This window comes from Vicugna pacos, chromosome 9, assembly GCF_048564905.1.
Source record: "Vicugna pacos chromosome 9, VicPac4, whole genome shotgun sequence".
Lineage (NCBI taxonomy): Eukaryota > Metazoa > Chordata > Mammalia > Artiodactyla > Camelidae > Vicugna > Vicugna pacos.
Genome location: NC_132995.1, coordinates 70122956 through 70146717, shown reverse-complemented (window position 1 = coordinate 70146717; position 23762 = coordinate 70122956). Strand labels below are relative to the sequence as shown.

Here is a 23762-nt window from a genome sequence, read left to right as displayed (position 1 = left end):
ACAACGTGGTGCTGAGAGCTGAGCAGAACACTCTGGCCAGTACAGAGCCCTTAGTGCTGTCATTTCCCTTGTTTGGCGAATTGTGTTTCTAATGATATATTTGGGAAGTGATAAGGGGTGGTATAAAAAGTATCATCTTTGAAATTACAGAACGTTAGGTTCAACACCAGTTCCAACACTGGACCAACCATATGGCCTGGGAAAGTTGATAAACTCTCTAGTACTCCAGTGTCTCTTAAGTTAAGGAAAGAATTAACTTGAAAGCTCAAAAGTCAGATACACAATGAATATACAAAATACAATAGCTTCTGAAAAATAATAATTGGTCAGAAAATGTAATGTGAGAGTATCCCATTCTTGATGGCTACAACATTTTTAAAAAAAACTGTTAAAACCTAAAAAAATCCTACTTAGGAAATGTGCAGAATTTATATAATGAAACTTTACTAAGCAATAAAATAGATGTGTCTGGGGGTAAAGTATGAACACAAAAAAGCTGTCATATATTTCCAAATTTATTGTAAGTTTAATGCAATTTCAATCAAAATCCCTAAGGAGGCATTCTTATTCACTGCCAGTGGCAGCAGGAAATTGCTAAAACAGGATAATTTGGCAATTGGTAAAAGAAAACTAAAACCTGCTTGATCTTTTACCAAGAATTTCATTAACAAGTGAAGTTACACCAAAGGAAAATAAGGGATGCACACAAGATGAACTCCTAAGATGTTCACAACATAACAGTTATTTCTTATAGCACAAAAGAAACAGCAAGTTCAATGTCCAAAAATGGGGATTAGCTGAATAACTATAGTGCATATATATGTATATATTGCATAAATATAATGGAATAATATTCAGCCATTAAAAATAATTTAGACTAAATATAATGCATATATGTGTATATGTATATAATGGAATAATATGGAATATGTATATAATGGAATAACATATAGCCATGAAAAATAATTTAGAAGAAGACTAATGACATGGTATATCATTATGTTCATGATATATTAAAAGAAATAAGTCTAATAAATACTAAACATGTAACAAACAATTTTAATTTTATATGAACTATAATTATCACACAGATATAAAATCATATATGACAGTATCGATCTCTGATTATCTCTGGACAATGACAATTACTATTATGAGTAACTTTTAAAATCCCATCATGGTGTGTGCAGTTTTGGTTGGTTGGCTGGTTGGTAGATTTTTTCTTTTGGTTTGGAGGGATGAAGAATTGTTTGAATTTTCAATTTAGTTTCTATTAGAATTTAACAAAATGAATCCAAAGTCTAACCAGAAAAATAAACTACTGCTACTAATCAAGACATTTTAGATAAAAGCAATAAATGAAAACTTGTCCAGTAAAATGTTTCTTTATCTCATTGGTGCTATAGAGAATTGGTACCAAAGTCTGTAATTAAAGACACTGTACAGATGACCCGGAACCAGACCCTAATATACATTTTAAAAAATGGTAAATGTTAAAAGTTAGTAAATGATAAAGTTAGTGAGTGAAACTAAAGTAAATCAATAGAAGTTGGTGAGTGAAACTAAAGTAAATCAATTGGTAAATCTTCAGATTAGTTAAAATTTGGAGAAAAAAATTAGATCCTCAGCATTTACAATAAATCAAAATAAATGTAGCTAGGTTTAGGAGGTTTTTGTTTTTTAACACTTTAGAAAACTGGAGGAAAATACAGATGAACAATTACTATATCTCAGATAGTAAAAGGTATTAAAAAAGCAAAGCAATAGAAAAAAATCTTTTCAATACTTCTAGAAACACCATAAACAAAATTTAAAGGCAAACAGAAAAAATTGTTTCCAACTAGTATGGAAAACAAAAGGTTTCCTAACTCAAAGAGATCTTACAAATTATTAAGTAAATAATTAACAGGCTTTACTAAAACATGAGTATACATTAAAAACAGGCAATTAAAAACAATTAAATAGCCAAGAAAATTATAAACAATATTTGACCACACTAATCCCAGAAATCTCATTAGGACATCAAAATAAGACACTACTTTTGCTCTATTTACATTTTTAATGGATCTTCTATTCAAAATTAGTAAAAGTGAGGCAATGGATACTGTTTTGTGAATATAAGTTAAAATACCTTTTCATTTAAGTCTTTTTACCAATCTGCATCAAGAATGTTTAAAACATTGCTACCCCTTGACTAGGTGATTAAATTCTAGGGACCCATCCTGAGGAAATAATCAGACAAAAGTGGTCAAAACTTTACATACAAGGAACTTGATCACACAACTACTTACAACAGCAAAAGATTAAAACAATCTAAAAGGCAGAAATGAGACTGATTAAGCTAATTATGATATTCTGAATAAAATTCAACATTTTTATTAATAAAATGTAATGAATGAAAAATGCGTGTGACACAATATTAAGTGCAAAAGAGGAAACACAAAACTCCTTGTCTGGTTTGCACACTTGCGTGTAAGCGTGCATATCTGTGGTTTGGGTTTATTGAAAAATGATTGGCATAAAATGCACCAAAATAAAGACAATATCTCTAAAGTAGTGGGAGTATGGGGGATTTTTATATTTTTCTTTAAATGTAGATTTTTCAAATGTTCTACAATTAACATATCCTATAGGTTTCACAGTTTACATTTATTGATAGTAAAATTAATCATTAATTTGGATCCATCCTTCCTAACAGACAAGATGTTTCACAGTCTTAACTCGGTCATCTTTTATTTCATTGGTTCCCAAACCCAGCTATTCACTAAAGTCACCTGGGGCAGTTTTTAGCAAGAAATCTTCCAGCACACCCCCACTTCACCATTAAGATTCTGATTCAGAAAGTTACCTCAATATGTTTCTGTTTATTTGTTTATTGGGTTTAGATTCAGTTTTCTACCTCTTCTTACAGAACATTGGTTTAAAAAAAAGTTAAGACAATCACTTTCAAATAAATATTAATTTATGTTCACATTTACACACATCTCCAAAAGAATAAAATAAGAAATTTTGTCAAAAGTCATGTTAAAATCAATATCTACTGAATTCCCATGATCTAGATATCCTCAGTTTTTTACCTACATAACAGGGATAAACGTGGTTACTACCGCATTAGCATTTGGGGGAAATTAAATTAATCGATACATTTAAGGGCTTTAAGTAGTTCCTGACACATTAAAAAGTTCTCAGTAAATGTTAACTATTGTTACAACCATCATAATCTGAAACCTTTTGACTAACTGAATTGGCCCAATTCACCAAGTTCTACTATCAATAGTATCTGATTGATCCCAAAATAAATATGGATTCCCTTCCTCCAATACCCCATAAATGTAGGTGCTTCAAGAAGGCTCTGTCTTTAGATCGCCTTTACTTTTCATAAAAACGTCTCCTGGCCTCAGCTATCCCTTCCAAAACTCGAGCGTCTTTATCTCTAGCTCTGACTTTTCTTCTGATCTCTCTCCACCCAACATTTCAACTACTTACCAGATAATGCCACCTGGTTGTTGCGAACCACCATCCAAACGTGATGCGAATCACCATCTTCCCTCCCTCTTTTTCCTCCTGAATTTCTTATTTCTGTCAGTGGTTCTGCTGTCCTCTCAGTTACCTAGGTGTAAAAGCCCATACACACTCCCACTTCTTCCTCTCCTGAACTCATCTATCAGCAGTGGCCAAGTCCTGCTACATTTAACTCTTTGGTATCTCTGACATCCACACCCCTCTGCTACCTCTTGTTCAAGCTCTCTTGATCTTATATATAACTTGTAGCCTGATTATCCCCTTCAAGCTGTCCTCCTTCAATACCTACACAATCAGACTATAGTACACTTCTTAAAACATGGTTTTAACTCTATCTTTCCTCTGCCTCTGAAAACCTTTCATTGCCCCCATCTCAATATATAAATAAATTCTAAACCCCTTGCCTCGCCAGCATTCTCCACTGAGGGTTTACCCTCATCTTGTTTTCTTATTTTACTTCCCACTAATCCCTGTGTGACAACTTAAGATTCCAGACTTGCTGTTCCAAATAACGTTCCAATTTTCTACTTCCAGGCCTTTGCTCACAATGAATGTTCGGCTTGAATGCCCTTTCTCTGCACTCTCCAGTGCCCTCAGCAACTCCCCAGCACACTCTGTGTGGGCGCTACTTCAAAGCCTCTCCCAGCCACATCAGCAAGAAGCGACCACTCCCCGTTTTCCCTCCACTCTCACGTACCTCACTTGTGCCTTACTAACGACGCTTAGCACTTTATTTGTACAGTTCCTTGTACAAGTGATTTTTCTCCTTTAAGAGAATGTCAGTTCTTTGGTGAAGGTATCTACTTCTGAATAATTGTTAAACATTGCACAACTCCTAACATCACCTTGAATAGTATTTGTACAGAAGTCCCTAAGTATCAGATAAATTTAAAGTTAAATAACTCAGGATCAATCCTCCCTTCTTGACAGATTCAAGCATTTTAGAATATTAGCTAATTGTCCACCAATAATATCTGTAAAATACATTCCTACGTATTGTGCTAACTTTTAACAATTATGTGATGGCAGTAATATCATTGAATCATAAATGGTCATTAAAGCTTTAGAGTTGCACAAGATAAATAAATTAATTTTTGAAATAATTAAGAGGTAGCCTTTTACAGAATTGGAATCTGTGGGTGTCAGCTTCTAAAATATTCCAAGTCAAACAGCTGAAAATCTAGGCAATTGTTCGTTGAACAAAAAGTCTTTGTTGGTTGAGCATTGAAGAACTGAACAGCCATCTAAGTTACTCATAATGGTTAACAATAATAAATATCTCATGTGCCAGATTACAACAGGTGTGTAGAGAGATGCTCAAGCTTCTGGAGAAATTCTGGGAAGCAGATGGCATTTCACATCTATTTCCTCCATGATAATTTGGGAAGGAATTAGCCGGCTATGGCATTAGAACTACATGTACAACTTAAGCTTGCCTTATAGTTTATTCTGCCTTAATGAAACAGAATTGTTGCCATACTGCTTTTCAGTAATGCTTATAGATCTTTATGAAATTTGGCAAAAGGATAATAATTTGCAGTTGGTGAATATCTTAGGAGGAAAAGCTACTCCTATCTTAAGAGTCACGCCTATAACATTATAAAATTACCTTCTTAACTACCTAGACTGATAGGAGAGAGGCATCGCATTACCTCCGAGTGACAAAACACTGGTATTCCTTAGCAACCCTTCTGTAAGCATCATGTTGCCAAAACACTTCAAACGCCTTGCCTCTACCCACAGCTTTTATTACCTCATTACTAACCCTGAGATGAACCAACCAGCCCAAACTGGCTATCGACAGGGGTGGGGAGGCGTCGCTGGGTCCCGCATCGCAGTTACACATACATAGCGTGCTCCTCTCTAGGGGCTGTCCAGAGAGAGAGGGGTGGGCAGTTACGCGCCAGCACGCAGGGAAGTGAGAACGTGCTCCTTTCCGGTGAGGGGCCCCCCTCCTGTGCTAGCTGTGCCGGCACTGCCTCCAGGCCTCAGGGCTTCACAACGGGCAGGACAAGGAGGGAAGTCGGGAGAAGCCGAACTAACTTCCCACTCGGGAAGATGGTGTCGTGAACTGGCTAAGATCATGGAGGCTGAACTCAAATTGCCTGGGTTCAAATCCTGGCTCTGCCACTTACTAGAGTAAGAACTTGGGTTGGTTAGTTAATCCCTCAAAACTTCTATTTCCTCTTCTGTAACATGAAAATTATTACAGTATCTGTTTGTTATCATGACTGTTAAGTGTAATGTTATTATATCTCTGTTGTTATGACAATGGAGTTAAATATTGCCCGTAAATTACTTACCAAATGTTTGGCACAATATATTTAAAACATTACTAATATTTGCTCAATAACAGTCCCTAGATATAGTGGAGAACCGACTCACAGTGGTTTTCATAGTTTTTATTCCTAATGACCAGATTTCATCCAAAGAAAAAAGTAAATCTGAAGACCCATGATGGTTGCCTGGCTTTTTTTCTCCGAAAGAGCTGTTTATGAAATTTTAACAGTAATACTGATGAGGTCACGTGTGCTTCTTACAAAAAGAAACATGACATAAATTTGGCCAGCAACATGTTGTTTCTCTTCAACAAATGTACCTGAACTGATACATCAAAAAGGAGTTTTTATCTTCAGAAGGAGTCACATCAGGAAACCGTGCACTTGTTTCAATAATGCTGCCATATATCTTTGGAACTCTTCTTTCTAAATTACCTTCTGAGCCTGCTTCAAATTCTTTATGATGTCTTCATTGGCAACAACGTTTACCTTTGGAAGTTTTCAACTTTGAAAGCAGATTTCAGATCAACTTTTATAAATAAGATGGAGGAGAATGTCACCTTTGGTCAAAAATCAGGAAATAAGGTCTTTTTTGTATAGCTTGTAAAACATCTCAAACAATTCCAGACAGAGTTTCTAGAACATTTCAGGCCAATGAAACCATTATCAGAATTAGTGTGTTGCTTTCCATGTGACTAACAGGTTATATGTTTATTTATTTAATTTCATCAAACAAATACATACAGAGCACTATGCGTCAAGCACTGTTCTAGGAACTTTTGCATATATTAGCTCATTTAATGCTCACATCTTATGAAGTGGATGTCTTATTACCCCTATTTTACAGATGAGGAAATTGAGGAACGAAGTTAAGGATTTTGCCCTAGGACAGAGAGCTAGCAAGTGGCAGGGCCAAAAACTGAAACCAGGCTATTCAGTATACAGGCTATATTTTCTAAAAAAAAGTACCATGTCTGTGTATTAATAGTTATGCTGTCTTGGTTTTATAAAGTATTGCAACTTAAACTTAGTGAAAGATACTATATTTATTCATAATTTTTTTAGACCTCCGCTAGAAGTCCCCTTAGTGTTAACATGCATTATCTAGTCCCTTTTTCTCTCTCTATTCCCATAACAAGGTGTCCAGGAGGAAACAGTCCCACTTTCTACCCTCCTAGTGTTCTGAGTCTCCGTAGTCCGCCCTGTTTTCCACCATAAGCAGACCTTTCCCCTAGCAGTATCTTCAGCCCCGTGCCAGGAACAGTCTCTCTCTTCACAATGTTTCCTCATGCCTATTTCAAAACTCCCTCCTTAAAAGTCACGTTTTCCATTGCAGCACTCAGTAGCTCAATCTTGCTAGGCTTAATGGGGAAGATAGAAAAACTGAGGGGGTTGGAGGAGGAAAGACATTAAAATATTTTTAAGCTGCCTTTGAAAAAGCACCTTCTATCAGCTTCCATCAGTGAAGCGCTTTGAATGCCTCCCTTTGCTCCCCTTTGCTTTGAAATAGAAGTTTCATAGCAGCTTCGTACCAATGGCAAGAGCACACCACTGGCCAGCCATTTGATAATGACACTATCCCCAAGGAAATATATGTAAACCAACTGAAAAAAATAGATTATGCTGGAACATTTTTTTTTATTTCAGGATAAAAGAAAAATACAGGAAGAAATCTCACAGAAGCGTCTGAAAATAGAGGAAGACAAGCTAAAGCACCAGCATTTGAAGGTAACTGATGACTTTAATTTCATTTCTATGACTTTGCATTCAAATATTCTTATTGGACTCAAACTTCGATAGTAAAGTTGCTTTAGGAAGGAAAAAATTCCAACATAGTTGTACTAACACCCCAGTAATTACAGGGGAGGCCAACAAGCTAGTAATATTTGCATATGAGATTAATTCCTTCTGGCAAATATGTGGAAAGTTGAAAATATGGTTTTATTACTTTTAGCCTTTATTACTGAATTTCCTCATTTTCTTGGGCCACCTTGAGAATTCAGCCTTAATAATTTGGCCCTGAACACAGTCTTGCTTAACATCCCTTGGGGGTGGACCCAGCTAAGACATTCCTTTTGAAATCAGTGAAAGGCCTGCCCATCCCCAGGGGGTACAGGACAGACACCGCCCAGCCTGCTGAAGGATGCGCGTATGTAAAAGCTCAGCGCAATGAATCCAATGCTGTCTGAGTGTGGTGCAAGGTTCTGTTTTATTTTGTTTTGACAGAACATGAGCTCATAACCAAAAATAAACTTTCATTTTTAAACTCCGACTTTACGTCTTCCATGGGTGTGGTCATTTTGTAATTAAAGCACGTCGAGTCTCAACATTTTATTGCACAGCTTTGTCACAGGATGCAACCAGATGACAAACAGGAGCTCCTTGTGAACGGGCCCAGGCAGGAAACTATTTATCTGGCAGGGCTTCTATCAATAGATGTAATACATCTCTCAGTGAAACAATGCCACACACTCGTGGGGTCTTCAGTCTTTTGGGAAACTTGCCAAATTCAGCTAAACCTGTCTGTTTTAATGGATCAAGTATCGGCCTCTGAAAAGAAGCGTGATTTAAGTGCAAATTAGTGCCAGTTTTCTGGATTCTGTTTGCTTCTTTGCTCCTATACAAACTGACATTTCCAGTGCTTGATGGATAATTTCAAAGCATAGCTAACCTGCTATCCTTATAAGAAATGCAGTGTGTACTCCCAGTTTCTAACTCCAAAATCAGTGCTTTTTCTCTCAGTCTCTCATTCTCTCTCTCTCTCTCTCACACACACACACACACACACACACGCAATTTGCACACAATTCGGGTCTCACAGTGAACTAATTACTGCTTCTGAGTAATTGCTGTCTTTGCAGAATAGGCAGCCAGGTAACAGCAGAGCTCACAGTAGGAGAAAAGGTTTACACATCCCCTCAGTTCATTCCAAGAAGGTTCACACAGGAAAACTCTGACGCACTGAGAGGTCCATTTCCGAGGTGACATCTCATTTCAATACTTAACAAAAAAGTCCAAAGAGTGAAATTCCCTGTAGGTTTGATTTCTGGAACCCAGGAGACCTCTTCTGATCCAACCCAGTCAAAACACGTATCACGCTTTGGGCTGCAGTAGACAGTCGTGCAGACGGCACACTGCGTGAGGACACCTGAGGGGGTCGGGGATGTGCGGAAGTCTTGCCCATACGCCCTCGAAACCACGCACCCTGGCACAGGGCTGCTTCTGTCTGGAGGACAGTTTCTTTCTCTCTGCAGACAAGTGCTGACACCTTCCCAAGCTGTGCACTGACCCGAGGGGTAGCAGTGGGGAACCATACCCTTTCCTTATCTGCATATTAGTGCCTTAGGGATTAGCCATGGCTCTGAGAGCTGGGGCCCCTCTGCTGGCCACCTAGTGGGGAAATTCAAGGTCAAATCAATAATTAGGACAAGATAAATGATCACTGTTTCAATTTAAACATAAGTATAAGCAGTAATTCTTTCACCTGGAGTGGTCAAAAAAGGTTCTGTTAAAGGTGTGGGACTTGACCTAAGTCTTCACGGGTAAGCAGAAGTTATATAGCTGTACATGGGGCCTTTCAGTCAATATACATCTATTAAGCACCAACTATGTGCAAGGTACCAAGCTGGACATTAAGAATATAAAACAAGTTTGGTCTGTGCCCTTAAAATGGTAACTGACACACACACTTATCATGACATTTATACTGGGATGAACACAATACAGGGGCATCAGCTGCAAAGGGGACGCAGAGGAAAGAGCGGCTGTTTCAGTGGAGTACATCCTTCCAAGTTCTGCAGAAGATGACTGGCTATTCCAAACAGCAGCTAGGCCTAATTCCAAAATAGGGCTCAAAAATGTGCAGAAGTATTTTTAAAATTGATTCCAAAATACGTTCACCATGTCAAAAAAAGCTCTGCTGGCTTCTGCAATTACTGGTCTTTCTTTTACTTTCTTCTTCATCCATTTGTCACCATTCCAGTGACTAGCCTCGCCACTTTCCTGACTGCGACTTCAAGCAACACAAAGACAAACGTTTACCAAGTGATCCTTCTGTATCAGCAGTACACAGCACACACACTTCAAAATAGTTGTGGTAATCCACTCTAATATTCTTCAGCTCCAGAACCTGATGTTCATACCAGTGACATCCTGGAAAGGGGGTTTCCAGGGCCATTATCCACGTCCTCACATTCAAACATCTCTGCAGCTTGGGCACTGTGCCTCTTCTGGCCTAGTATCATGATCACCACACGATGCCCACCAAGAAACACAAAGTATACTCAACCTAGAAAACATGTCTTTTCTGGAAGTCCATTTAAATCATGGTATGAAAAACTAGTTCACTCCTAAAGTCGCCCATAACCGCTGCGTAGAATCCAGGAGTGCTTCAGGAAAACCTGCCCAAAGACCTCCTACCTGCCTGTCACCTAGATTTTCATTTAGTTAATACGGCTTCTGATTCTGAATGTCATTGTTGTGAAATAGATTTTATTCTATTCATCAGCCTCAAGGACTAAAGCATAAGTCTAAACTGTGACGTAAAAGCAAAATAACTGTGTTTCCGTTACCACAATATGTGATTGTACCATATCGTTTTGACTGCACATCCAAATTACATATTTTATATTTAGACGCAAAGAGTTCTCTGCTGGAGCTAAATGACAATTCGTGAATTATGAACAAAGTTTATAAGGCTCAAATCAAAATTACTCTTACTCCTAACCGAACTGAGAACCAAGAATGTAGTCCCAAGACACCCTAATCATGCCACGAGAATCATTCTCCACCTTCGGCAAGTCAGCATCGTAAGACCGTCCTATCTGGGTTGTTCCTTATAGTGATACGGATGCAACTGACTGAAACTACCCTTGAGGTTGTTTGTAAAGACTGTAATTTACTTTGATAGTTGTCATCTGTCTTCTTTACTGTGCATTAGCTATCACCATATTCCATCAAGTAAAAATAAAGTAAAATCAAGGGAGCTTCTTAAATGCTGATATACTCAGATTTTCTTGGCGTCTTATCAGGAGATAAATCTTGACTTTTATTAATAATATTTATTGTGTCTGTGGAAACCCCTTTTACAAACAACTAAACAGCTATAATTAAGGGAAAACATAACATTGGACTAAAGAATCTCTCACCGCTGCCAACTGGAATAATCTAAACTGCTCTTATGAGGTGTGTCGGCCACATGCAATTGCTTGAAACTCTGAAAAAGCCAACACAAATATGATGATTGGGGGTGAGGCTATCACTGACTTAATCTTGTGGTTTTCTAACTGTGTTCTGTGCATCTGTAGGCTTCGAGGACCCCTCAGTGGTTCAGCTAGAGCAGGCCATCTTTCATTTATTCGACAAGTTATTCCATGTAATACATACATTCCATATAGTCTTCGTTTGTGACAGTATAATATTTTTTAATGATTTGAAAACCATTGCCTTAGTTTAACTGAACTTCCTTTGGTAAATATCTAGCCCAATCAAACTTATTTAAATTTATTTTAAATTCAGAGATATTTATATTTCAGTTGAATTAATTCCAGCATGCTTTTAACAAAAAAAGACAAAAATTCTTACTTGCTTTCATTTTAATCGTGAGGTTAGAGAAAGAAGTCCCAGAAAAATAAAGTTCCCATTCTTCTCTCCCCACCATTTTAGACATAGTAAATTCCCAGTGAATAATTATGGAACAAATAATTTACAAAGGTCGTATTAGATATATAGTGACAGCATTTTCCTCCAGAAAGGAAAGGAGAAACTCAAACTCTTTGAAAATAATATCTAACAGTTTTTACTTGAGACACGGACAGGATGCTAACCACAGCCTCTCCAAATTTTCAGGTCCTTATCATTTGCTTTGTCTTCTTAGGCTCAAGTCCAGGAATGTAACTCGTTCATGCAAATTCAGGAGGATGTTTTTTTCCATATGATGAAACGTAAATCTTTTTTTGTTTTGTTTTGTCAAAGTTGACTGAAATTCAACTCAGCAGTATTTAGACAGATCAGGGAATTTTCTGCATTGTTGAGACAAGAAGGGGGCTGAACTTAAAGGATATCTAGAACCAGGGAGGCTCTCAGAAGAAAGAAGGGGTACTGGGTAGGCAAACCCATATCAACCACACAGCCTAAGACCATCATGAACTAAAGACACAATAGCAATCTCTTGTTTTGCCCACCATTCCAACTAATCCCACAAAAGTTGGTGGGTTTTTTGTTTTCTTTTTTTTTGGAGTGGCCACTGTAGACTGTCACTGGGATGAATATCAAATGACTTCAAGGAGCTTGTTACTTTGACACAAGATACACACCCATCAACCCAACAAGCAACAGTAAAGCATCACCATGATGAGGTCCCTACGTGACTGCTAAACATCCAGTATGTGTAAACATACGCTGCTGTGTGAGTCTGAGGAAAGAGTTCTGTGGGGGGAGGTCGGGCTGTGGGGCGGATGCAGGGGGAGGACAGAGATCTTCTCAGAGAAGGAGGACCTGAATTGGACCTTAGAATATACGTAGGATTTAGATCTATAAAAACTGGCTTAAGAAAGGGCTCAAGAAGGGTGCCGAGCAGGAAACCATCAGAGTTATTCAGGCAAGGCAGTGAGGGAACACAGCTTCTCCTTAATACCTCCACCACTGAAATTCACAAGATTTGAAAGCAGTCAGAGGTTTTGGAATTGCTGATTGATATAAGAACATCTTTTTATATTTCCTGATCATCAGAAAAAGGCCTTGAGGGAGAAATGGCTTCTAGACGGAATCAGCACCGGAAAAGAACAGGAAGAGATGAAGAAGCAAAACCAGCAAGACCAGCACCAGATCCAGGTTCTAGAGCAAAGCATCCTCAGGTAAGGCCCTCACTGAGACACTCCACACCTGTCTTAATTTTGACTCTGACCCACATTGAATGAATAAGAGCCATTCTCCTTTTTAGAGGCACAATCAGATTTTCCATTCAGATTTCTAAGAAAGACTAAGGAAACACACAAGAAAACAACAAGAGAAATTTTTCTGTAAATGTCCCCTACTCATACCAACACAGGATTTATTTTTTCAATACATATGGTGACTTACCCAGAGCTCTCTGGGCCCACTGCCTCACCTACTAAACGGTAGTAACAGTATCTGTCTTTTAGAGTTGCTGAGCAGCTTAACACTGCATGTCCTAACCTCCTAGCGCTACCTGGCACCTGGCCAAAGGTCAAACAACAGCTCTTCACAGCCCCAACCTCTACGCTCACCTCAGGACAAGTGACAGTTCTAAGGGTGTGTGCACACTGTCCCTCCATCACACCTCTTCCCAGACCCTCCCCAGCCACAGCCGCAGGATTTCGAAAGAGAAGACACTTCACAACTCGTTCACTATCGTTTTTTTCTTCCGCTGCCTGGATTGTTCAGTCACAAGGGTTGACCTCACTTCTTGACGTCCTTCCCTGCCCATCAGACGCAGTGATACAGAGTCAGCAACTTCCATGACATGCAAAGGTTTTAGATCGCCTTGGCTTAAAATGAGGTGATGGGCATAAAAAAAATTGGAAAACTCAAATGTAAGATGTGATTATTAATACTTTCACTCAATGTAGGTAGCATGGGAGACAGAGATATGGGAAATGTCAGAATCATTTTCTAACCTACACATGGAAAAAAGACGGAAAATTGTTTGGTCTAATAATGACAATAATTTAAAGCCTACCTGTCTTTGAAATATGGGTAACTTCCAAAACCGTGCTCACTGCAAATCTGTTATCTTTAGTGAGGACTACAGGAAAGACCTGGAAGATAAAACTATCCAGTAGTTGTGGTATGGCCGCATTTTGTCCATACTCTCCACACTATACAAACAGATTGCATCAGGCCTGAAATGGACAACATGGGGGAGAAAAACCTTCTTTTTTTTTTAACTGATTTTTATTTCACTTGCTTCATTTCATACACTTGTATATTTAATAGCTAAAAATCACTAACCACTCATTCTTATTGGGATGTTTTTTTAAATTAACAATTCTTAAAAAGTTACCATTGAGATGTTTACATTTATAAGCCCCTCAGTTGTTTGTTCAAAGATATCAACTACTTCTGAACAACAGATAACAAATATTTTTAAAATAACTCAATACATCAACTAAACCGTTTGGAAACTTTGGTTCTTTGTAAGTCATCCCTTAGCAAGAGCTTCCTGACAAAGTCTGGCTTAGCCAGTGATTGCCTCCCTCATTCCTCCACACACAATCCTTGTCTCTTAAGGAGTCCTGAGTTAATCCCTGTAAACCCTGGCCCTGCACAGACACCACCTTGCTTCCTCTCAGAGCCCCTCCTTTGGAGTCTTTCCACATGCCGAGCCCTTAGAACTTCCTCTCATCTGATGGCAACTGAAGTGGCTACATTTAGTCAAACTCCATTAATGAGCTTGGGCCGCTCTAAGTCATCCCAGAGAAGGTACAGGACTCTAGCGATGGCCTTGCCTGAGTGCTCGGAGAAGCACACGAGCATCTAGTAGTTCTGGTAGTGGCTTGCCCAGTGAGAGCGTCTATCTGACCGAAAAAAAGAGGAAAAGAGAAGAAGGGAAAAGAAGGAAGAGGAAGAGGAGGAGAAGGAGGAGGAGGAAAACATTTTCGGAGCCATAATACATAGCAGGCACTTCGCACACATCATCCCATTTAATCTTCATAACCCTGTGAGGCAGGTGTTACAATCTTCATTTTTCGCAGAGAGATTAAAAAATCCACACACTTAGGAAGTGGCAGATCAGAGACTACCTCATTTCACTGTCCTGTGCTGCCTATAAAATAATGGCACACAGCAACCTCTGTGGACTGAAAAGGCATCATCTCTTATAGGAAGCCTTTGCAGCATAGTGTGTCCCTTGGTTCTCCTTTCTCCACACAGCTCCTACCACACACAAGACCTTCTTCCATGTCCCATTAATGTCATTGTTAAATTACCAATTAAATGTCTGTTCGTTACCCAATTTCTGGTGTCTCACTATGACTTTATTTTAGATCTTAAGGATGTCATTAACCCATCAGTGCTCCTTTATTAAAACCAAATAATTTTAATTCCCATATATAAATAATAATAGCAGTAATGGTTCATTTTTAAATGACCTTGTGCAATTTACAAAGCACTTGCAATTCCATTAAGTCATTTAATACTCACAGCAATCCTGGAAAGAAAGCGTCGATACCTCCATTTCACAGATGAGGAAATAGGCTCAGAGAGGATAAGAGACTTCATCAAGGTCGCAGAGCCAGTAAAGGACAGACGTGGGTCTCAAGGCAAGTCAGGTTTGGTGCTCTCCAGCTGTAAAATTAAAAGAGAGCTGTAGGTGTAAATGCTCTGGAAATGGTAATACACTTAACACGTAAGAGCAAACTGCTTTGTTTAAGGAATAGTCCTAAAAAGATGTATTTGCAAAGAGTTCACAAAGAATTTGCAATCTTGTGACCCATCAAGGCATGTTTATCTTGTTTAAAATGTGCAGGGAACAGAACGTTCTAAAGCAACATACGGAGACAAAAAATATCTGCGCCTTGTCTGTATTAAGCAGCGTCCACTAGCGCCCAGCATTATAGAAGTCACATTTCCAAAGCAATTTTACCTGATAACTGGACATTTTCTTCTCAGATATTTCTAAAGCTGCTAAATAATCAGGTGCACGCTTTTAAATTCAATCTTTCTCAGAAACAACTACCCACAGTACTTAAAAGCTTTCATTGGCAGCTAAATACAGTACATTGTCCTGTAAGCTTGGAATGGCAACCAAGCCAACTGACAAGGCTGAACTAGGCAGCGCCACCCTCCTTCCCTAAGCAGACAAAGTACCCCAGTCCCTGATTGGGATTTATCTCTGGTGCCTGCTCAAGGGCAACATCTGCCTCTTAGCTAGATGACAAGATTTTAATAGGAACGTCAGAGTGGAAACGTCGCTGTAACTGCAGGTTCTGTGGCCAGACTGCCCGTGGAGTCTGCATGCCTTCTACTGCCACAGCTTCGTGAGGTGAACTGAAGGAGCACGGCCTTTGGCATTCATACCCCTGTTCTGCCGACCACAGTACACAAGCCTGGCTGTGTTCTTTCACCTCTTTGGGCCTCACCTTCCTTGTCTGTAATAGTGGGACCATCATAGCCACTTCACGGGACTGCGATGGGGGACGGTCCGTGGCCGTATCCGTGTGACGCATGGTCGGTGTTCAAAAAACATTAGATTCTATTTCTAATAAGAAATAGGAGGAGTCAAAAATTATTCTAAGAAGGACACTGCCTGGAGCTTCATCTGGGGATTTTCGTCTTTTGGCCAAGACCTCTCTCTTCATTACGCTCATTCAAAGAATCTTTTTCTTTGAGTAATCTGCAGTTATCACCCAATTAAGCTTCTTTCCATCTGGAAGTAACTGATGGGTTTTCTTTATGGCCTGAAGACTAAAATGTTAATAATAGGGGTTAATTTTTACAGAGCATTTGCTGAAGACCAGGCACTGTACTAAACCCTTCATATATATTATTTCATTGAAGTCTCAGAACCATCTTATGAAATAGATAACATTCAGATGAGAAAACTGACATTTATAGAGGCTAACTTGCTTCATGCATACAGCTAAAAAATTAAGAGCCAAAATTTAAAAGCATTAAAGTCCTAATCTTAAAAATAAATTGTGCCTCAGATCCTGCAGAAAAATTTTACAGAAGTTAAATGCCATCCTTTCACAGCATTTTTAATTCCCAATCTATGCTATGATATCACTCTTTTTTCACTCCTATATACATAATTTATATAGATATTCATGTGACTCTTTAGCATATGAAAAACACTCAGAGGTTCCCTGACTCACCCATAACCTTTAAGTAAAGTACGTCTGCATGTTTATCCTCTCATTTATTTCCGAGAGAGGCAACATTTCAGAAAATAAGTGCGTTTCCATGGTTTTTGTCTCTGAGTCACATTCTTAGCTTTAGAACAATATTAGTGAGTATTTTGCCTGGTGCCCTGATTAATACCTTAGGAGGAAATGCTCTCAGGAGGAATACTATATTGAACATCTTCTGAATTACTTTGCTCAAGGTAGAGTTTCAGTTTGCCTCCCAGATGAGCCCTACTCTTAGTGTGACTACAGAAACATTTTCTTCCTGATTGTAGGCATAGGTGCAAAACCAGCACTGACTCAGTTCAAACATCCATGTGCCCAAATGTATAGGTAGCCTTAGAAATCCTGTTCTGTCACTTCTGTTGCTTTTCTCTATCCAATGCTTATACCCAAAAGACACCCCAAGCACCCTAAGAAGTGTCCAAAGGAACTACGTCATTCACATGCTAAGTTCCTCTTTCCTGTCCAGCTACCCTGCGGTTCTCCATGACTCCCTCTGCCAAACTGCCTTGCATCAAGCTCCCATCCAGACACTTGCTACTTTTTGAACTGTGCCCAAAGACCTGACTTCAGTTGCAGCACACAGAGCACTTGACAGAAATGTCATAAGCATAAAATGCAAAAGGTTAACTGCCAAGGAGAATGATGCAAATACACTGCATTCCCTTTGAGAAGGATTATCTACTTATGATTAAATGTTCTCCAGTAAGAATTTTTTTTTAATATTCCAAAGTACCCTTCTGACCTTCTGCCTTTCTTTAATGAACTTGCATTTGTCTCCAAATAGTCAGAAACTGCCTTCCACATATGGCTCTGATGGGAAGGTACAGGTGAAACACTGGATCTCTGTGTAATTATATGTCATCACAAAAGCTGGAGAGTGGGCTGTTATAGCAACGGCAGTCATCCCACATCACTTAAGGGAAATTCCTCCACAAATGGAGATGGCTAATAGAAAATGCATTCTACTCAATATCCTGTAAAGCAATAATCTACTCAGTTAACTCAAAAGATAGCAGGGAAGATTCTGTTTCCAAAAGGAACTCAAAGCAATGATATAGGAATATAAAGGTTAAATGACTTTGTTACTGGTCACGGTTTATCCAAGCTTAGCTGATTATTATTTCTGTCCAAGTTTAACCCCTACTTAATGTTCTGATCTACCTGTGCAAGCCAGTTGTACCTTAGTGAAACTAGTGTCTCATCAAACACAGTGATACATGCTGCATGAAACATATCACATTCTAAATGTTTCTGCTTTCCTGCTCTGACCCACTCAGCCACATACATCTAACAACACATTTCAGGGAGATAGACAAGCTGCTCTTCTGTAACAATACAAGAGAGAAGAGAAAGGGGGAAAAGGCAAAAAAGGAGAGAAAAATACCATTTGTTTCTTCGTGAATTTGCTGTTGCCTGGAAACACTTAAGAAATGATTCTCAGGCAATTATTTGAGTCACAATCATTCTGAGCATGTTTTTCACTCCCCATGTTTGACTAATTGGCTTACCAGATTTGTAATAGCTCATCTGTTGTTGTTTTTAATTTCCCAGATATTCTGACTATTTTTAATTTAGAAGCCTTTTTAATTTAACAAAAGGAGCTAAGTTAACCAAATTTCCACCAAAAAAGGGAAGAAATCTATCTCCCCCACAAAAAAATAAAGTACAATGCCTAGCACATAGTAGGAATACCCGTGACTACACAGCTTAATATGTGAATGAATGATGGATGGATGGACTTGAAAATACCATGGATTTAAGGAGAAGCTGAAGATAAGACAATGAATTGAATGTTAATAAACTAAAAGGGAAAGCCTCGAATTTCTTTTAAAAATAAAAAAGAATAAACACACCCAACTGTCTTGAGTCAACGGCAAAGTTATATGACAGTAATATGCCCCTGGTTTCAGAGGCAGTTGTTGATGGCAAGTTTTAACATCTCTCCATCACTCCCCTTTTCGCCTTTCCCCCTTCCTCGTATGCTCTTTTATTTCCTTATCCCCACCTCCCAGCATTCTCCCTTGCTCAGACCTGCCAATCTCATTTACATGTGAGTAGAAATAAGAATTAAACGGTTACCTAGAATAAACACTTGCCCACCACAATGGGAGGCTAAAAAAGTAGATTAGAATAATAACCTCCAAGAGTCCTTCCTTCACTCTCCTGCAATTCAGGAAAAACGATGACAGTTTATGGAGTAAATATTATGTACTAAGCATTATTCTGAGAATGACAATTCCCTGAGGGAAGTCTAATTAGCCTTGTTCTACACATAAGGACACTAAAGCACAGAAGGCTATAAACCTTTTAACAGCTGGCCCATAAATCACACGCAGATCTCTCTGACTCCAGACACTTTCCATCATGCTTCACCCTGCCTGTTCTTGATTTATTTTAAAGAACATTTATTAAGAACCCACCACATATAAGTCTTTGTTTCTCGAGAGGAGATTCAAGAATTATAAACTCCTCAGAGCAAATTTTTATTTGTGCTTACCTCTCTTTAGATCCTTTAACTTTTCAAAGTGCTGCAACAGTAAGTATCTCATTCAAAACAATATTCAGTGACTCGAAACACAAATTTAAGGCCATGAACAGGGATGTCATAGGTCTTTGGCTAAACTGACATGATTTAAGAAGGAAAAACAAGCAACTGAACAATCCATAAAGTGGGAGGAGAGTTAGTGTCAATGATCCATCCTCCAGGCGGTGGTCATGAAGAAAGAATGTTCAGAAGCAGAGACTCATCGTGTTAGAGAAAGGGTCTGTGCTGCTACGGGGCCCAGGCTTCCCCATGCCCCCGGAGAGTGTCCAGAGACCAAATCTACCAGCTCAGGAAACCTCCACACCACCCCCTTGCAATGCAGCTTTTGTCGGCCATAAAGCAAATGTCACTTCGTTCATTTAGCTCACCCAAAGCTGACTGGTCTTTGTTGGTTATTCTATGTTATGTTGAGGTTGGAATTTACATTCTTGGTCTTGGAATAATAAGAGTCCTGTTCTTGGCATCAAATAGGAACAATTAACACTAGAAGCAAAGTAAAAATGAAGTGGATAAAAAGTAGAGAACACAGTGGCTGCTCTATAACACTATTAGAGAAAAATGTTAAGGGTTACAAGGCACCAAGCCAGTAATTATTTCTGAATGGAGACAGTAAGTGGCTATATACATCGCTGAATATGTTTTGTCGTTCCATAGTATGGTTACAAGTAGTACAGTCACTAAAAATATTTTTCCCCTACAACTATTTTTTTAAAGGAAAGAAAGCTTTCCAAAATCATGGGTAAGCATATCTGCAATTAACTTGCCATGTCCTGAAAAAAATAAAATTAAATAAATAAAAAATTTGCCATGACCTGGCTACAGCAGTATTTGAAGGTCACTTGCGAAAACTCATGTCACCTATGTAGAGGTCGATTTCAATCATTATTACAATTATTTAGCTCTTAATAAGTGTTTGGCATGTCCTGCAAGGTTCTCCCCAGGCCCTAATTATAACCACACACCCTGCTTCTGTCCTGGCAGAACATTTGAGAAGCCCATAACTAACCAATTCGCTGCAACCACACCAACCTCCAGGGCGTGCATTTGTCTGCATTCATTAGAAAATTACATTTGTAACTTGCACATAAAGGTGGCTGGTTCTCTGAAAACTAGTTTCGTTTCTTGCTTTTCATGGCAGATGCAACCTTTAATGTACAAAATATTATTCTGATTAAGAGGGCTAGCCTTTCTGCTAAATCATTCTTTTCTGACATTACCCACCTATCAGGCAGTTTCAAATCATGACAGTGTCATCTCCCCATAAGATAATTGTTAATATTTACAGAGTTATATTAGGAGATGAGATTGACCCAGGCAAAAGCGGCTCACATCTAACTATAAATTATTCAGCTTTTCTAAATATCTGCTCTGTTCCCAACTATCAGAGCAGACTGACACTTTTTCCAACGTCACTGTTGGGCCAGCTCTCTGCCTCTAGTTATCTTGAAGTTGCCGTGGCTGCATCGCTTGCCCTGTTCTTCAATGCGTAGGATTAGAGGCAGTAGATTTGGCTCGGGGTAAACTTAGTGTTTGCTGTATGCCAAATGCCCTTTAATTCTCTGGCAGGCTTACCCATGGCATGTGATTGTTTGCACTGGTGGGTTAAACCTTTCTTATTACACACATGCCGTTCGGCAAGGGCCGATTATAAGGCAATACCTATGTCCATGCATAAAAGGGTTCTTCATCTTTTTTGATATACTTTTATTTCAGTTTGGTGAATAAAATGTGCCTGACATATACTAGGTGCTTAATAAAAGTTTGTTCAATGTTTGATGAAATTTACTGGACCCTAACTTTAAAAATAAAACGAAACAGCCCATCCCTTATGAGATTGCATGCTCTCAATTTTACTGGGAAAATAGAGTTTGACGTTCCCATTGGCCAAATTATCTGTAAAGATGAAACACCTATAACCTCTGACCCAGTGGTAATAATGTATCTGCCCATCGCATATGATCAACACAGTGCAGTCAAAATTACCTGATTGAAGTCATCAATATGTGTACTCAAGAATATTCACTGCAATTTCAGAGCTATTTTTCAGATGAGTTATGATTAAAAAATAAAATAAGCCTTCCTTTTTTCATTGCAAACCTTAGTCATTCAATATTAACTAGCTAATGTCAAAACAAACCATGTTGGATTTGATATACCATTTAGAAACATGAATTCTTTAACCGCTAGGAGCAAAAACTGATTTATTTTTCTGTTTTTACTGGTGAACTACCTGAAATGCAAGATGCTAATGATTAATTCCGTGAATCAACAAAAAAATTATGAAAAAAATCTCATAAAATTTGTCACATCAAGATTCATCCTCCATAAGGTTATACAATAATTAGCACACTGGTTTTGCTGCTTTAAAAGACTCCAGAAGAACAGTAGCTTAAACAAGGTTATAAAGGTTCGCTTTCCTCCTACACATAACAATCCTAGCTGGGAGAAATTCAAGGGAGGGGAGCAGCAACTTTACATGAGACGATCAAGAGACCCTGTTTCTTTCTGTCTTATTGCTTTCCTACTCGCTGAGGGGTCCCCTTGGTTGTATAATCAAAGGCAGTTCACCACATCTGCATTCCAGCTTAGGAAGGGGAAGATAAACAGAGGGCAAACAGTGCTATTTAAAGGATATGACCTGAAAATACCAGAGTTAACTCCTGCTAATATCCTATTGGCCAGAATTTAGTCACATGACATCATTTAAATGCAGAGGAGACTGGGAAATGTAGTCTGTAGCAGGGCAGCAGGGAGACATAAAACTCGGGGAGTTCTATTACTAAAAACATAGGAGGAATGGATTTGAGGGGAAATTGCAGGTTGTCAAAACAGACTAACATATTCTTTTATTTATTAAATAGACATCATCTATTAAACAGCATTTATTAAATAGACACTATCCTCATAACTATTATGAAACCTCTGATAATGCTGGATCATTGTTTTCATTTTCTGTCTGGAACAGTATTTTCAAGGACAGGTGTGTCCCTGAAACTATATTAGCACCATGCTTGCTCTAAAATCATTGATATTAAAGTTAAAGATCAAATCCGAAAATGGACCTGGTAGGTTTTCTCTTTCACCAGAGATGGCCCTTCCCTCCCTGGCAGACTGAGGAAGAGAAAGGGGTAACTAATCGTTACTGAGGAATTCCTCTATGTCAAGCCTTGTGCTAGATGCTTACAAACACTATCTCATTTACCTCCTTAAGACAACACTTTGTGAGTACTATTACTCCCCAAATGAGAAAACTGAAGCTCGGAGGGATTCAATAATTAAGCCAAGTGTGTTAGCTTTGATATGTCCTCACTTTCTGTTCCCATGGGTGGAGCTGGGGAATGAAAAATGGACCTTCACACAAAAACTCACAAAACATAGATAAGCCACTAGCCACCTCCTGTTCTCCCAAGATTCAGTGAGGAAGAAAGGAAAGAGAATCTCTGGCTCAAGGAAAGAGTCAAGGGTTACAATTGCTCACCACTCCATGCTGAATTCAGTACCTGTTGGAGGTAAACACATCTGGTAGCCTGGGAGTCTGACAAGAAACTGGATCCTTCTTGGGGATCCCAGCTTGGGGTGGGGTTGGTGAGGTGGTCCTAGTGCTGCCATCAGCTGGTCTCAGAGGTACATCAGTAGTGGCACAGCCTGGGTCTAAGACATGCTGACTCAGCCCATCCCAGAGAAGTGGCCATTGGGCCCTCTCTTTGGGTGTGGTCCTGGCTTTTAACAAGAGAGCTTGAGCTACCGAGACACAAGTAATTTGTCAGTCCTTTCAAAGTATACAGCTAAAGCAAGTCATAAACTTAATTTCAAACATAGCATTGGTGATGGCATTCAAACTGCAGTATCACAATCTAACTGCATAACCAGCTTTCTGTGTAAGACCTAAATCTTCCATTACTTTGACCAGTAATCTTATGCCCAAGCAGAGACAGTCTCTCTGTAAAGAAGCCCTGGCTTAGGAAACCTCAGACTTTTCGGGAAAAAGCTCTCCTAAGAACTCCTACCAAAAACCAAACTCAAGTAGCCAAGGAGAAAAGCGACAAAGCATGGACTACTTCCTAGTCAGACTGCCTGGGCCACCAAGCGGAGAAATTCTCAGCACAGCAACAAATACCCTCATGAAGATCAGGAGGGAGGGACCACCTCCGCAGGTCAGGAGTCAGCACTGCCACACGTTGGTAGACCCCAGCCAGCAGTTCACTCTTCACTTTATTATCGCAGAAAGTAAAAAAAACCCTTTTGTGCTGCTGAGCAAGTGAATGCTGTGTGTAAGTTCACGAGAACCCATTTTTAAAGGTTTTACTCCCACGGTGGCTAATTAGTAAGGAGTTAAGAGCTCAGGCTCTGTGGGCAGAGGCTCGATTTCAAGCTCCGTCCTGCCACAGGCGGCCTGCAAGCCTCTGGGCCAGCTGCCTGTCTAGGTGCCCAGTCTGCTCATCTGTCAAATGGAACTAGTAACACGACTCACAGGGGATGCGGTGAGGACTGGTGCCTGGCAGAGTGTAAATACTCAGTACATTTTAAATGATTTTTTAATTGCTA

General features: G+C 39.1%; 1 protein-coding gene across 1 annotated transcript in view; it reads left to right on the top strand.

Annotated features, from left to right (window-relative positions):
- Nucleotides 1-23762, top strand: part of PALMD (palmdelphin) — a 44135-nt gene that overhangs the window by 8132 nt on the left and 12241 nt on the right. Inside the window, exons 2-3 of the mRNA XM_006197352.4 lie at nt 7449-7529; nt 12531-12655. Coding sequence (XP_006197414.1) covers nt 7449-7529; nt 12531-12655 — 206 coding nt within the window. The remainder of the gene's footprint in view (nt 1-7448; nt 7530-12530; nt 12656-23762) is intronic.